Source organism: Hemiscyllium ocellatum, chromosome 22 (genome assembly GCF_020745735.1).
Source record: "Hemiscyllium ocellatum isolate sHemOce1 chromosome 22, sHemOce1.pat.X.cur, whole genome shotgun sequence".
Classification (NCBI taxonomy): Eukaryota; Metazoa; Chordata; class Chondrichthyes; order Orectolobiformes; family Hemiscylliidae; genus Hemiscyllium; species Hemiscyllium ocellatum.
Genome location: NC_083422.1, coordinates 39,933,649 through 39,950,496, shown reverse-complemented (window position 1 = coordinate 39,950,496; position 16,848 = coordinate 39,933,649). Strand labels below are relative to the sequence as shown.

The following is a 16,848-nucleotide window of genomic DNA, read 5'->3' as shown; positions in this document are numbered from 1 at the left end:
ATTCATAAAAAATCAACAGACATGGAAAGTCATAATAAATGTGAAGGGAACCACAGTGGAGAAAACCAACAATCAGCAATTTGAAGCAGTTGCCAGTGAAAAGCTTGGCAGCCAGCAAACAGCTAGTGATGGCCAAGAAGAAGAAAAGAAACCACTGAGATTGCTTGGCTTATTTTTAGCTGTATCAACTTTCTTGGTGGACTGCTTAGGTGGGCAGGGCAGTGGCAAATAGAATTGCACCTGGAAAAATGTCACTTGGGGATGACAAACAATACAACGGATGACACTGAGTGATGATCAGAGGAGTTCTTGGTGTGTACATTCCTGAGGATGGCAGGGTAGGTAGATAAGGTGGTTCAGAAGGCATATGGAATACTCGCCTTTATTTGATATTTTTGAACCAACCTGTTCAGAGACATTATTCCACACCCTGAAGCAGGGGGGTCTTGAACATGGCTCAGAGGTAGGGACACTACCACTAGACCACAAGAGTTCTTATAGCCAAGGCATAGAATAGATGAGTAGAGAGGTTCTGCTAGAGCTGTACACAATGCTGGTTTGACCATAACTTAAGTGCTGTATGCAGTTCTAGTCACTGCATTATAGTAGGATGTGATTGCAGTAGAGACGGTGCAGAGGAGATTTACCAGGATGCTGCCTGGGCTGGAGGACTGAGCCATGATACATTGGATTGTTTTCCTAGGAGCAGTGAAGGTTGATAGAGGTCTGTAAGATTATGAGGGGCATTGATAGGGTGAAAAGAAGACACAATAACCAGGGGCCACAGATTTAAGGTAATAGGTAGAAGGCTGAGAGGTGAGTTGAGAACCTTTTTCACTCAGAGGTTGCTGGAAGTTTGGAACTCAGTGCCTCAAAGGGTTGTTGAGTCAGGGTCTCTGGTAACATTGAAGTAATATTTAAACAATCACTTGAATTTCCATAGTCTCCAGACTGTAGCCGAAAGCTGAAAATGGCACTACCCATAGTGCAATCAAAATTTTGTTTACTGACATTGGCTCAATTGACCAAATGGCCTCATGTGCTCGAAGTGTCTATGAATCTAAATGTCAGCAGGCAACTTGCTGTATTCAATTGAGGATTTATTACTGAAAGTAAGGTTTGAATACTTGTGAAGGCATTAACTATTAATAAGTTTGGAAAATGGTTATAAGTAACCATGCAGTAGAATTTTCTGCACTTGAAACACCACCAAGAATGTTTTCCATTAGAAATCTGTGACCCCCGAGAAGTTTGAATCTTTAGGTTTCCAATAGCTACAGAGATTTAACAAGATAATGCGGCATTGTTATTGGTGTGAATTTAGCTGCATTTTTAAACAATTGACAACAAGGTTGGTGACTCATACTGCATGTCTGTCAGTCTGCTGCTTCTTGTCTACCTGTATATTAATTAAAAACAATCGCTATAAAAATTAATGGAACGCTGACAATAGTTTGACCATACTAAGGGGCAATAAGACATTACTAAGTAGAAAATTTGTCAAAACTACAGGATATTTGCAATCTTAATGGTGAACTCAAACCATTGCAAGGTATACTATCCTGACAGTTCTGGTCATTTCCCCTTGTCCTCATTTTAACCATCTGCTCCTTTTAAAGTGTCAATGTTCTGCCTTTCTTGGCATAGCTAAGAGGAAGGAAATATTTCCACTGCTGACTGTAACAGCTGCTCGTCCCAATGGCCAGTGGTATACTCACCCGCACAAATTAAAATGAGAGTTTCAATTTAACTAAGGTACATGGAATCTGTGCCAAATTTACAAGCAGCTATTGAAATAATCAATTTGAAAAAACAGGCCTTCAGGCAGCACATCTGTACATTAAGCATGTTGCTGATTAGCATTAAAGGATAGCGAAGCTAGTGGTTATTGTACTGGAAAAAGTGATTTTGGAGAGGTGATGTTTCACTGCACTACCCTAATCTTTGCACAGTCTGTTGTGTTCAGATTGATTTGTGACTACTCAAAATGTGTTATTCCCCTTACAGAGCAGACAGTTTGAGGTAACATCTTGACAGTTCTGTTGGAGAGAAAATTCTGATGTAATTTTAGAAAATATTGAAGTTTTCCAACTGCTACAATCCTAGATCAGACAGTCATATTTACTTTACGATCTGGCTTGGAAACAGCAACCTTTATTTTTAAGCTATGATAAAGTGTAAGATCCAAAGGCTTTGCTAAGAGAATAATACCACAACATTCCACAGTTTTGAGTAAAGAACAATGGATGTTACAATACAACTTTAGAACAGTGTTACAATTTGCAACATAAGCAATTATTTCTAACGCACAGAATTAACATGTGGTAAATATGGGTAATAGACCGCGATTAAACACCCCACAGAGCACATCAAATAGCAAGCACGATCAAAACCAATCCCACAGATTTCTCAGCAATTCTCCCCAGATGTTAATGCCAAGGTGAGTCATTAAATCACTTAATACTTCACAAAGGGTCACAATTATTCACCTTTGCTGATCTGGCCTTGAAACTCCTTAAAGAGCCACTCCATCATTGGCGACTCCTATTCTGGTCGATCACCTGTCTTCCCTGTGTTTACTCCAGAAACTATGCTCCCTCACAGACATAACTGCAGTTTTCCATGACTTCACCAAGCTAGCACTAGTCCTGAATTATTCGAAGCTCTTATTCATTCAGTTGCATCCAGCAAAGATAGTCTGTTAGCATTTCAGCACCCCCTCCACCACCTCACTCTCAGCTGCATTGAACTATTAGTGGTGTATAGATGCTTCTGAACTCCCAAAGCTCCCAGACCTTCCCTGAGTGCTCACTTATCAGGGCTTTCAATTGTTGTTGGACTTTCCTGAGCCCTCGCCACACAAAACCAATGTCATTTAGCAGCACAGCCAACAATAGTACCTCTTAGCATGGATTCTCTATCTCTGTCTGCCTCTTCAACTAACTGGCAATCTCACTGAAAATAACATAAGGGCTGTCAGGTGCTGAGGCGGAAAATGGTATGTTGTTCATGAGCTGCTCACAATGTGGTCTCCGTTATATCAGTGAGACCAAAGGCAGACTGAGGAACCACATTGTGGATCGCCTCTGCTATGTCTAGGGGAATCACCCTGACCTTGCCATTTCAATAAACTCTCTTATTCTTATGCTACCATTTCTGCCCTGGGCCTACTGCAAAGTTCCAACAAAGCACAACGCAATCTCAGGGAACAACATCTCATTTTCTTGAGGAATCTATATTGAGTTACTGTGTACTAGAAAGCCTGATCATATGTCCTCCATTTCCCTTGCATTCTGTCCACTGCACCCCCACACCCCCGCCCCACAGCCTTATCTTGTTTACTTTGCTCACAGTTGCGGTAACTGATTTATTTTCCCTTTACCACTTTAATTTGCATCCATTTCACATCTCTATTTCTCTTTCACCACAATTAACAACTCCCCTGTCTTTGCACTGGCCTGTACACCAGCTGTTCCTTTTACCCCTTGTTTGCCTCTGTCAAAAGTATCAAAAACACATTTTCCAGCCCTTTTAGTTCTGAAGAGTTTTACAGAACTGGAAATGTTAACTCTGTTTCTGTCTATACCAGACATGCTGAGTTTCTCCAGCATTTTCTGGGTTTGCTTTCATATGACAGCCTCACCTCCTGTATCCTTTGAATTACTCTTCAACGGACCCATAACTATTTTGAACCATCTATTGAAAACCTTGCAATTGACCCCTCCCTTATTCATGGTTGAAATTGAACATTAGTGACATTTTGGAACTGAATGTACCCTGAAGGAATTAGATTTCATCACACAACATCAATAATTCGTACAGCACAGCCAAGTGGCAGTAAAGCAGTCTCTTTTATCTAAGCACATTGTAAATTGTCTTTTCCATTGGCTGTCCTGTCGTAGATAGTTGGCATTTTCAATTTTTCAGGATTTTTTTCTCTTTTTCTGCGATGCATTTATGGAGCTAGAATCAGACAGCATAGACTGTACAATATACAAGATAATGTCACCATAGTCCCACTCTCTCATGAGCAAGAGACAATTATTGGTGTTTTAACCTGAGGGTCACCACACCTCAGGTAAGGGCTGAAAATGTGTTGCTGGAAAAGCATAGCAGGTCAGGCAGCATCCAAGGAGCAGGAGAATCGATGTTTCGGGCATGAGCCCTTCTTCAGGAATGAGGAAAGTGTGTCCAGCAGGCTAAGATAAAAGGTAGGGAGAGGGACTTGGAGTAGGGGCGTTGGAAATGCGATAGGTGGAAGGAGGTCAAGGTGAGGGTGATAGGCCGGAGTGGGGGTGGGGGTGAAGAGGTCAGGAAGAAGATCGCAGGTTAGGAAGGCGGTGTTGAGTTCGAGGGATTTGACTGAGACAAGGTGGGGGAGGGTAAATGAGGAAACTGGAGAAATCTGAGTTCATCCCTTGTGGTTGGAGGGTTCCTAGGTGGAAGATGAGGCGCTCTTCCTCCAGCCGTCGTGTTGCTATGGTCTGGCGATGGAGGAGTCCAAGAACCTGCATGTCCTTGGTGGAGTGGGAGGGGGAGTTGAAGTGTTGAGCCATGGGGTGGTTGGGTTGGTTGGTGCGGGTGTCCCAGAGGTGTTCTCTGAAACGTTCCGCAAGTAGGCGGCTTGTCTCTCCAATATAGAGGAGGCCACATCGGGTGCAGCGGATGCAGTAAATGATGTGTGTGGAGGTGCAGGTGAATTTGTGGCGGATATGGAAGGATCCCTTGGAACCTTGGAGGGAAGTAAGGGGGGAGGTGTGGGTGCAAGTTTTGCATTTCTTGCAGTTGCAGGGGAAGGTGCCGAGAGTGGAGGTTGGGTTGGTGGGGGCTGTGGACCTGATGAGGGAGTCACGAAGGGAGTGGTCTTTTCGGAACGCTGATAGGGATGGGGAGGGAAATATTTCTCTGGTAATGGGGTCCATTTGGAGGTAGCGGAATGACGACGGATGATACGATGTATGTGGAGGTTGGTGAGGACCAGTGGGGTTCTGTCCTGGTGGCGATTGGCAGGGCGGGGCTCAAGGGTAGAGGTAAGGGTCAAGGTTGAGAAGGAGAGTCTTTCATGGCAACCTCAGCCTATGTGGGAATTGAACCCACACTGTTGGCAGTACTCTTCATTACAGCCACCCAGCCAACTGAGCTAATTGACAATATGCACATAAAGAAGAATGGGATATCTAATATCACAAGACTCTGATATTTAGGATTTGTTTTGTTTTATCTGCAGATACCAGACAGAGAACCATTTCCTTTGTCCAGACCAGACGCTATTGAAGGCCACTATGAGGAGGCTGAACCATATGACACTGTCAATAATGGTATGCCATGATATTATAAACTTCACACCAGACACTGGAATATATATGTATCTAAGTAAGACTACTTCAAGGGGAAATGTTTGTTTACATGTCACAATTAGCTTTCGGAAAATGTTGTAGATTGAAAATAAATTGGGGGGGGGGCTTACAAAATTGAGGGGGCCTTATAATGCAATGGTATTGTCCCTACCTCTGAGTCAGAATGTTTGGATTAAAGTTCCACCTGCCATAGAAATGCCTCAATACATCCAAAAAGTTTATTTAATAGATTTTCTTTTACAAAACATTGATGAATGTTTTTGCATAAGCTTGTTGCATTTTTAAGATCAATGGAGATAGTGCTTCCTTCTCCTCTGAAATTCAGAAATTTTCAGCAGAATTTGAAAGAATGTTTTGGCCCTTTCACTGCACTCCCAGCACTTGGGTAGAAGTGGATTAAAAGATCTGTAAGTTAGGCTTGGATGTGGGGTACATAATGGCAGGGTTGCAGCTGCCTTTGCAAGGAATTGATAATGCCCTCACCTCTTACTGTGTCTTTGATATAAAGAGTCAGAATTTCTAATGCAGGGGTTTGCATTGCCCCCAGCACAGTGTCAGACCAGGGATAGAATTGCTCAGACCAGGTATATAGCAGCAGAAAAGGGTGTAACGTCAGGTTTCCTGGTCATGATTGTGGCCTGGACCCCCAAAAGAGTAATTTGTTTTTGCTTTAAATTAGCTCCTGGGTGCAACTGGCCACCCCCTCCAGCAAAATCAACTAACTGCTTAGAGCTAAGTGTCTAAGACCATTCCAATATCAGACAAAAGACCTCTTCATAAATTTGGCAAAGTCAATGGAAGAGATCCTAGCTGGGTGTAACTAAGCATATGGTGATATATGTTCTCCCCTTTTGTGCTCAGCTATCCTATTTGTATACGACTGAATACCATTTCAAATCAGTAATTCCATCTTTCCTGTCAAGAACATTGGTTTTACTAGGTTGCTTTGCTAGTTTAGTGCAGGACTTGAGCATTGTTGGAAAGATACACATTTTGTTGAACTCTGCATCTTCCACTCATCAGGGTTCATGATGAAGGACTTATGCCTGAAACGTCGATTCTCCTGTCTTCGGATGCTGCCTGACTTGCTGGGCTTTTCCAGCATCACACTCTCGACTCTGACCTCCAGCATCTGCAGTCCTCACTTTCTCTTAGGAAATAACAATGTGGAGGAACTAACAAAGCAAATGTTGTGCCCCTTTACATTGGTAATCTTGCAAATCATCCTGATGAGTTGAGATGAAAGTTTTCAACAAATGCTTCTTTTCAGCAATATTCATATTATTTTTAGCTTATAAGAAATGAATAGCTTTTAAATCCTCCATGGTTAAGAAATAGGAAGGATAGACTGTTAGGACTGGTTCAGCAGAATTACTTTGCCCTTGATGAGTTCAAAAGAAAGAAGCCTTGCATTTAGATCACATTTTTCATGAATACCAGATGTCTCAAAGCACTTTATAGTTAATGATATCCTTTGAAGTACTGTCCTATAGGAAACTACTGAAGTGTTAGAACATAAGAAATACAGCATTGTTTGCACCCAGAAAAATACCCAAAAACAGCAAGAGAGAATTATCAGGTGATTTTTTTTTCTCAGAATTTGTTTGAACAATACATTTGATCAAGAACTGGGGAAAAATGCCCTGCTGTTCTTTGCAATAGAATCTGGGATCTTTTAAGTTTCATCCAAAAGACAGTACCTCCAAACACTGCAGAATTCCTCAGCGGTGATTTTTCTACTCAACTCCTGAACTTGGGGCTTTTTAACTTGGAGGTGAAAGTTCTGCCGACTAAAGTGTGGCTGATCCCCTCAGAAAATTAAAGAACAAGGAAAGATTGTGAAATAGGTTTCGCTTATAGGCTGAAAGTAGTACTAAATAGAATCTTAAACTGACGTGCATTATTTTTCCAGAGTGCTGTTTACTGGTAATGCTCTTCGTGGGAAGTAGAAAGGGAATTATTTGATAAGTTTGTTTGAATGAGCACACAGTTCAGGTAGTCTACTCTTACACAGTTTGAAAAAAAGTACAGTATTGCACTAAAATATGATTATGTGATAATGACTGTTAAAACTTCAATGCTTTGTTCACTACAGATGAAGTTGATGCTGTCAGTAGCTCTTATGAATCCTATGATGAGGATGAGAACACCAAGGGGAAGTCCATGACTCATCAGTGGCCATCTCCAGAGGCCTCCATTGAATTGATGAAAGATGCTAGAATTTGTGCTTTCCTCTGGCGAAAGAAGTGGCTGGGCCAATGGGCCAAACAACTTTGTGTCATAAAAGACTGCAAGCTTCTGGTAAATTAGCTGCCTGGATGAAAATGGCAAAGTTTTGTTGTTGACTCTTCAAAATATTTTTAAAAATCAACCTTCCCAAGGAAGACCGCAAAAATCAATGAAATCCTGAATAATGGCACAAGTCTTTCTCATATTTAATATTTGTATATCAGTAGTTTATTAGACTGACAGCATTTTTCACGTTGGGGAGATAAATAAATTATCTTGAAATAAGAACATTTTATAAAACACAAGTTCATGTTTTCCAGACCAGAGAGTGGAAGATAAAATATCCAAACATTCAGAATAGATACCATTTTAACAAAGTTGTGATACTAACGACATGGGGTCTAATGGATTAATAGCCTTTATGACCAACAGCCAGAAGTAACTGTTGTTGGTATTAATTTCTGTGGCATTTTCTGTCCACTATTTGAATGCAAGCATTGATTTGTTTGTTTTAAGTGAATTATTGCTCAGTGATACTATTGCTGCCTCTGGGATGGAGAACTATTGGTTCAAGCCTCTTTCTCTGGTGAGCAGGGAAAAGAGTTCCTGACCCTGAATCCTGGGTTGACAACCAGTGGAAGGCTCCTGTCAGATGAGATCAAAGTGGTGACTCCCTGTTGTTCCCAGCCAGTACTTCCTGTAAGGACCTTGTTAATTAGGTTAACAATCTGTTTGTGCAAGAAGGGATTTGAGAAATAACCTACATGCTGGTAAAGCAGCTTTTCTGACATTAAAATCACCAACAGTAAATATGTTGTGTTCTTACTTCCAAATGTTCCATGTACCAAACACTTATTGTCAAATAGAAACTGGTATGTGGCAGCACGGTAGCTCAGTGGTTAGCACTGCTGCCTCACAGCACCAGGGACCCAGGTTGATTCCAGTCTCAGGTGACTGTCTGTGTGGAGTTTGTACATTCTCCCCGTGTCTGCGTGGGTTTCCTCTGGGTGCTCCGGTTTCCTCCCACAATCCAAAGAAGTGCAGATTAGGTAAATTAGCCATACTAAATTGCCCAGAGTGTTAAGGGATGTGTAGGTTAGGTACATTAGTCAGGGATAAATATAGGGTAGGGGAATGGGTCTGGTGGGTTACTCTTAGGAGGGTCAGTGTGGACTTGTTGGGCCAAATGGCCTGTTTTCACACTGTAGGGATTCTGTTTCTTTCTATGATTCTACGATTGTTACCATAATCAGATAACACCAGCAATTCCAACACTGGCAATTTCTATACAAATGCAGTATGATTTCAATATGATCTTCATTTCAGATTCCATTTACTATCCTATACTTTTCAGTTTGGATCACTCTTTATGCTCTGTTAAGTCTGACCCTCTTGCTATATTAAATTATAGCAAGTGAAAATTTAAAGCTTTTGTAATGATCAATATTGATTGCGGGGTTTTTCTCTCCTCCTTGCAGTGTTACAAGAGCTCAAAGGACCAGAATCCTCAACTGGACGTGAGTCTGATTGGCAGCACGGTTATCTATAAAGAGAAGCAAGTGAAAAAGAAGGAACATACACTGAAGATCACACCAGTAAATTCAGATGTTATAGTATTGGGTCTTCAAAGCAAGGATCAGGCAGAGCAGTGGTTAAAGGTACTGTACAATAGCTGTTACAATTTCACTGGGACAATGTACATTCAAAGAAGATAGAGAGTAGAATCAGTGAGGATAACTGAAAGGTCAAGAAATCATAGCAACAAAAAGGGCCATTTTATTTCCTGTTGTGCTGAAAATCTAGTCCTAATTTGAAAGCAGCAACGAAGCAATGACTAGTGCAGGAATTTTGCATGAAAAGCTGTGTAAAATGGGGTGGAGGGCCTTATTTTGGCAGATGGATCAATAGAAAATCAGAAAATATTGAAGAGATTTGGTATACAAAAGCTTGTAACTCATGTACGTTCAACATTCTGCATGTTTCACTTGATTTTGTTAACGTTATTCCTGGACTGGACAGAAACATGCAGGAAATTCTAAGCCATTGTAGAGCTGTATATTTTTGTAAACTAGGAAAGAAACAACTGAGTGTATTGTAAATGGGAGCCAGTCTGCTGAAGTATAGTTCTGAGTAGTGGGTGGTAGACATCCTATACTTCGCCATGAATGATCTTATGGAAGCTTTCATAGGAGTTTGAACCATGTGTCACCAACAATGTAACTTGTGATGCTGCTGATAATCCAGTAATTTGGTTTTCATTTCTTCAGCAACCTTAATGTGCAACATTTATTCTTTAATGCAGTCACTTTATTCTAATTAGATTTTCTTAAAAAGGCTTGATCTACTTTAACTTTCAATATACAAAAATCACCAAGAAAAATTTGAGATATTACGGGTGACTTGGTGACCCCGCAAACCAGTGTGGGTGGCTGCAGGACCATGTACCAAGGATTCATTATTACAGATTATGACTCCCAGTGTTTCAGGAACTTGGGTACACTGAAGCCTTGTCTAAGTTCAGTGTCTTCTTTGTCAGTTGCAGTTCATTGAAATAACAGATCAAAGGAATGCAATGCTTTGAACGAAGAAAACAAACAAAAACCATTACTTACAGCTATCTGTTAGAAAAAGGAAAACTGCTAAAACTTAGACAAACCCATTTCCTTTGTAAAAACCATGATTTTAAAAACTTGTTCTGTGACTCACTTGGAATTTTTCCTTCCTTGTTATCACAGATGCCAGAAAACCATTGTTGGTCTTCTGTGAACTGTTGCTGCGATAACGAATTAGTGGTATTTTGCACATAATACAATGGGATCCTTAGAAGGTTGGACCATTATAGTTGCAAAATAATGAGAATAACACCTGCTAATTGCTGCAAGAAATGCCAAATTTAGGATTTCTTTTAAAAATCACCTATAAGATGCTTAAGTGCTCTTAGGATAATGTACTATACAGAGTTTATGCTCTGGTACATGTTTTATAGGACTATATTTCAGGTAAATACAATGACAGTCAGACCTGGTTAGAGATTACACAGTAGTATTACACTAGGGTGATGCATGATCAATGTTTGAGCCAAAGTTATTCCTGATGATGTGGTTCTTTGAGTTGTGAGAGAGGGGTTTAGAAAACAATGGCAAAAGATTCTTGTGTCTAGGCCCTATCCCCTTAACAATTAGACTTGTTGCTGGTTTGCTTGTTGAATCTCATATCTCTTAGTGTTCCACCAGCTCTACATGATTAATATGTTCAATGTGTGGGGAGAGTGGATGATTATTTTTATCGTGTTAAATTACAGCAGAAGGGGAAGCACATTGTCACAAGCAGAACTATATTATTGCTTCTATGTTAATGATTCGTCATTGGATTATTATTGAAATGCTGTCCTCACCACTTGACAGTTACATGGCGTCCGTTCTTTGTGGCATTCATCAATTGGAATCCAAGTTAAAATTAGCCAATTTGTTTTACATTAGTAATCTTCCCAACATCGCTTCAGATTAATAGTTTAAGGAGAATTTAAAGCTGGACTTTAAACTTGGTACCATGCTATGAACCCACCTCTCCTGTCATGTGATTCCTCGAGAAGAGCCTGCTGACATAATTAATGAGCTGAGGAACAAATGGTTGCATGAGAAAAATCACTCCAAGCTGGAATTAAAAATCTAACAATGGTCATGAAACCATTAATTGTCATAAAAACCCATCAGATTCACTAATGCTGTTTAGGGAAGAAAATCTGCCATCTTGGCTTTGTCTAGTCAACATATGACTCCAGACCTACTGCAATGTGATTGACTCTTAAGTGCCCTTGGAAATGGCCCAGTTGTATCAATCGATTAAGATATTTCAAAAAAGGAAACAAACTAGATGGCAACAACCCGAGCACCAGAAACAACTTTCGCAAACTCTGCCCTGTCAACTGTAGAAAATCCTCCTTTCCAACATCTGGGGATTGCTGCCAAAATTGGCAGGGCTGTCTCACAGACTAGTCACGCAACAGCCTGACATAGTCATACTCACAGAATCATACCTTACACACAATGTTCCAAACATCATCAGCATCCCCTCATTCCTGATGAGGGACTTTTGCCCAATACGTCAATTTTCTTGCTCCTCGGATGCTGCCTGACCTGCTGTACTTTTCTAATCTTGACTCTAATCTCCAGCATCTGCGGTACTCATTTCTGCCTGGCATCCCTGGATATGCTTTGACCCAATGACAGACCCAGCAGAAGTGGTATATAGTTAGGAGGGAGTTCCCCGGGAGCTCTGAAAATTGCCTCCAGATGCCATGAAGTCTTATGGCACATTATGGGTAAGGAAACCTCCTGCTCATTACCACATACCAACACCATTGCTCCCCTGGCTGATGAACTCCACAGAGAAAGTACAGAGGGTAGCAAGGTGACGAATGCATTCTGTGTGCCGTTCAATGTCTATCGCCAAGAGTGGCTCAGCAGGACCACTGCTGACCAAGCTGGTCAAGTGCTAAAGGACATTGCTGTTATACTGGCTCTGTAACAAGTGATGAGGGAATCAACAAGAGGGAAAATGTTGACCTCATCATCACAAATCTACCTGCAACAGATGCACCTGTCCATGACAGTGTCAAAAAAAGTGACTACTGCACAGTCCTTGCGGAGATGAAGTCCCACCTTCACATTGAGAATACCCTCCATTACATTGTCTGGTAGTATCACTGTGTTAAATACAGTCATAGAGATGTACAGCATGGAAACAGAATCTTCGTCCAACCCGTCCATGCCGACCAGATATCCCAACCCAATCTAGTCCCTCTTGCCAGCACCCGGCCCATGTCCCTCCAAACCCTTCCTATTCATATACCCATCCAAATGCCTCTTAAATGTTGCAATTGTACCAGCCTCCACCACAGACTTTGATCTAGCAACTTAAGACTGGACATCCATGAGAATAGCAGCAGCAGAATTGTACTCAAACACAATCTGGAGCATCATGGCCCGGCATATCCCCCACTCTAGTAGGACAATCAAACCTGATGATCAATCATGTTTCAATGAAGAGTGCAGGAGAGCATGCCAGGAGGCACACCTAAAAATGAGGGCAATCTGGTGAAGTTACACATCAGGACTATTTGTAGCCAAACAGCTTAAGCTGCAAGAGATAGACAGAGCAAAGCAATTCCCCAACCAATGAATCATATCTAAGTTCTGCAGTCCTACCACATCCAGTCATGAATGGTGGTCGACCAGTAACAACTCACGGGAGCAGGTGTTTCCACAAACATCCTGATCCTCAATCATGGAGGAGTCCAAGATATCAGTGCAAAAGGTAAGACTGAAGCATTCGCAAATATTTCAGCCAGAAATGCCCAATGGATGATCCACCTCAGCGTCTCCATAGATTGATTATTATTATAGATAATGTTATAGATATGAACCTCTTTTCCTGCCAATACAATGAGAGTGAGTATATACTGTATTTGTATGGTATGTGCAATTTTGCTTTGAATACCTTGACAGTCTAGTGGAGTAGGTATGTCTAATACACTGGCAATAATACTTGAAAAATATTCTATGACAGGTACCTTTTGTCACAGGGTGTAAAATTTCTAGCTGCTCTGGCATAATAAATGATGGCTGTAGCCTCACATTTCGTATTGAGCTTCAGTTTCACAAATGCCTAATCTTAAAATTATTACAAAATTGCAGAGGAAAGAAATTGCCCTGGAACAACCTACTGCATGTAATTTTCCTTCAGTATATCATTAAATGGCTGTCTGAATCGATTGCTGTTCTGAGTGTGCAAAATTACTTAAGTTGATCTATAGGAGGAGAAATAATTTGCATCAAGGCAAAAAATTATACACTTATTATCACAAGTAAACATTACTTGACCTAGTAATGGTGACAGGCAGGCTTTGATTGTGTACAGATTTGTGAATATTTTAGCGAGATTTCTCTGAGCTTTTATTTTAAAATTTGAACAGTCCTTGTGTTTTTCATACATTTTCCACTGCAGGTGATTCATGAGATCAGCAACATCCAAGGTGAAGGCTTTACTGATGGAAATCATGTAGCCATTGATCATTTCCGTATTCATGGTCAACGGGTGAGTCACTACTTTCTGAGTACTAGATACAGTTAAGCTTCTCATTCACTGTGCATTGTTCTTATTTTATTCCCTGCTTTTGTTGTGAGCCACGCCTCAAAAGAGAAAATGCCATTCTCCAAATCTTTGTACTGTAATAAAGTGTTGTTTCCCCTGTGAACTGACAGCAAAGTGGATTCCAAGCTGAAACAGTCACACAGAATGACCATGACAAATTGACCTTCCTTAACATGCAATGTAATTATACTGTGATGTTAGCGAATCTATATGAGATCTGGCTCTATATATATATTATATATATATATATAAAATATCCTAACATACCTGTGTTGTAATGCAGTGTTTGGGTGAGAACAATTAATCTTTTGGTTGGCACTCAATTCTGAGAAGAAAACTGGGGAGACAAAAGCCACTGTTTTGTTAAAGCAATGTGCTTGTTTTAGTTGAGTTCTTCTATTTCTTATATAAGCTCAGGTCAGACCTAAAGGTTTCTTTAATGGAGTTTATTAACAATATATACATGATGATATGGCAGAGCAGAGTTCCCTGCTCTGAGCTAGTCTTGTTCCAACCTTCCAGCAGAGTCACTATCACATGACTACAGAGGTCAGAGTTACATCATAACATACCAAGATGCTTATCTGCATATTTATTAAACCATATCTGGACACAGCCTTCATCATCTTCCACCATTGGCTAACGGATAGAGTACAGGAGGTTATGGCCCCAAACAAAGCCTACTCACCAACAACTCGTTGTGGATCGGCATGCATTTGATTCTTATCAGTTTTCCCAACTTATGTAAAATGTTCTCTTCCACTGAAAACAGCTGAATAAAATCTAATGAAAAGCATTTCCATTCACATCAGAGATTTTAGATGGGATTTTAACTGGAAGGCGCAATTGGGCAGATGCGCAGTGACACTTGTGGTTGAGAATGAAGTATTTGGGTGACAGGAGATTATCTCCCAGAGAGGATAAGGAGGCCATTTCTGGAGGGCCTAGTGAGGAGGCCCAACCTTTTCATTGTGCTCCTGCAGGCTCCATAAGGAAAATAAGGAAAAAAAACTAACATTAGGTGAACTGTGATCAAAAGTGCTGTTACCTGAACAATTTGTCAGCTTAGCAAGTGGTTGAGTTTACAGATTTGGAAAGTCTGCAGTCTTTTTTCTAAAACATCTGTTTTGAGTGAAGCAGTTATATATACCCTTTCTCAGCTATTTAATTAAAAGCAAGTTCTCCTGTGAGCTTTCTCAGTTATTTATATAAAATCTTTTGCTTTCCATTAAATTCAGAATCTGATGCTTAAGTCTTTACCGTAGGTTAAAGTTGGAATCTGCTTATTGTATATTCTTCTACTGCCAGCAGAACAGGGACAATAGAAAAAGACAGTGAGTGGGACATGGTTCTTTTTCTCCTTTGTGTAACCTTATCCTAACTGAGAAGCACTTTTCCATCACAGTCTGCACTACATCCATTAAAGTTTCAGAAAAATTATGTTTAGGAAGGCAATGACTCATTAGGATGGTGTAGAAGAAACTCAATCTATCAAATATAATGCAAAGAACTGACTAACTTCTGAATAGTAGATTTCATCTCCCAAAATGTGCTTACCATGAACATATTTATTTATAGAAAGTGCTTCTCCTTACCATCGTAGCTTCGGCACTGTTGTTTATAAACTTCCCTTTGTATTGCATCAGTGTGATAGCTGAAGGCTGGGGATGCCAGTTGTATGTGGCTACACCACAGCATCAGAAACACTAGGGTGGCTTCTAATAGCAGACACATCAATAGGCTATATTGTCATTGAAATGTAGAAGCAGCCTAGTATCTGTCCTAACAACATGCAAAGAGGCACACAAAAGACAGCATTCCAGAGACTGTCACCAGTCACAACCCTAGTGCTAGGCCTTGGAGCTGAGCTGCAATTGTTCAATACAGTGGGCACTACTGAAGTGTCAATTAGATCCAGCATCTCTTGGAAGCTGCATTCTATTACTCTCTCCAAAATCGGCATCTACTTTGGATATATTGACTTGATACCCCCCCTGCCAAAGAAGATAGCTTTGTGGGCATCTAGCTGTTCTAGGTAGTACTGACCTATGGTCTTGTTTTCTATTTTAGCTGGATTCATCAGAACGTTATTCAGGTGCATCAGAGAGTGGAAACAGTACCGATGGTGGATCTGTACATGATATCATGGAGGCTAAGGATGGTATGCTAATTATCTGTCAGTAGATATAATCAGTTGTATGTTTTGTCTTTATTGTTTGGGTGCAAAACTGGGTAGACCACAAGAGAAAACCTTGGATAGACATATCTCGAGCTGTTTTACTTAATGAAAGAAAATGTGGATGGGCTCTGTTCTTGATGTTTTTCTTTCTGCCTTATACCCTGGCATAGAATACAGCTATAACCCCTGTGGTCAGTTAATTAACTGTTGGCTTTTGGTTAAATCTATTAATACAAATGAATAAGACATGATAAAAAAGATGGGATTGTTCTTGTCCTTTTGCAACTCAGCTTTTCATGGAGGGTTATGTGATGAACATCTGCCAGAACAAGGCGGGAGTATTTGGCCCAATAACCCTGTCCTTTCTACAAGCCATGTGCATTCTGCTGTGCTGTGAACTTTATCCTCCTAAGTTTGTTGCAGATTGTGTAACCTAATATTCCTTTCACCAAAAATGAAATTCAAAGACCATCACAATATCTGTATAACCTTACGTGCTCCAACATTGAGTCTCAGTGAGTTGTTTTCACTGATCTATCCAGAATTCTGCAGGATCAGGGCCAGTGTGTTCCTGGGTATTTGATCTCTTTTACTTTTACTTTTCCCTAAACTTTATTCCCATTCTGTGCCTAAGATTTATCCATTTTCTTTTTCTTAAATCTATTGAATCCTTCCATTAGTGGCATGGGTTGGATCCTCTATCACATATATAAAACTACATTGTGACCTTTTGTTGCACTTATGCCTCATTAAATTTATGCTTTAGACCATTGTCTGTACTTACAGTCCAAGTTAAATAGTCTCCTTCTATCTAGACTGTGAGTGCCATTGGGTGATTTTTCACTGGATTATGTTTCTTCTTAAGCACATTTTCCTCCAAAAAAAATATAATTCAGTGCAGCAAGTCCCTCTCATTATACAATCCATAAA

The 16,848-nt window shown here is 40.4% G+C and overlaps 1 protein-coding gene across 1 annotated transcript in view; it reads left to right on the top strand.

The window, feature by feature from the left end:
• Window positions 1–16,848, top strand: part of afap1l2 (actin filament associated protein 1-like 2) — a 222,544-nt gene that overhangs the window by 169,637 nt on the left and 36,059 nt on the right. The window contains exons 5-9 of the mRNA XM_060842124.1: window positions 5,228–5,318; window positions 7,453–7,658; window positions 9,065–9,244; window positions 13,593–13,682; window positions 15,810–15,900. Of these exons, the coding sequence (XP_060698107.1) occupies window positions 5,228–5,318; window positions 7,453–7,658; window positions 9,065–9,244; window positions 13,593–13,682; window positions 15,810–15,900 (658 nt within the window). The remainder of the gene's footprint in view (window positions 1–5,227; window positions 5,319–7,452; window positions 7,659–9,064; window positions 9,245–13,592; window positions 13,683–15,809; window positions 15,901–16,848) is intronic.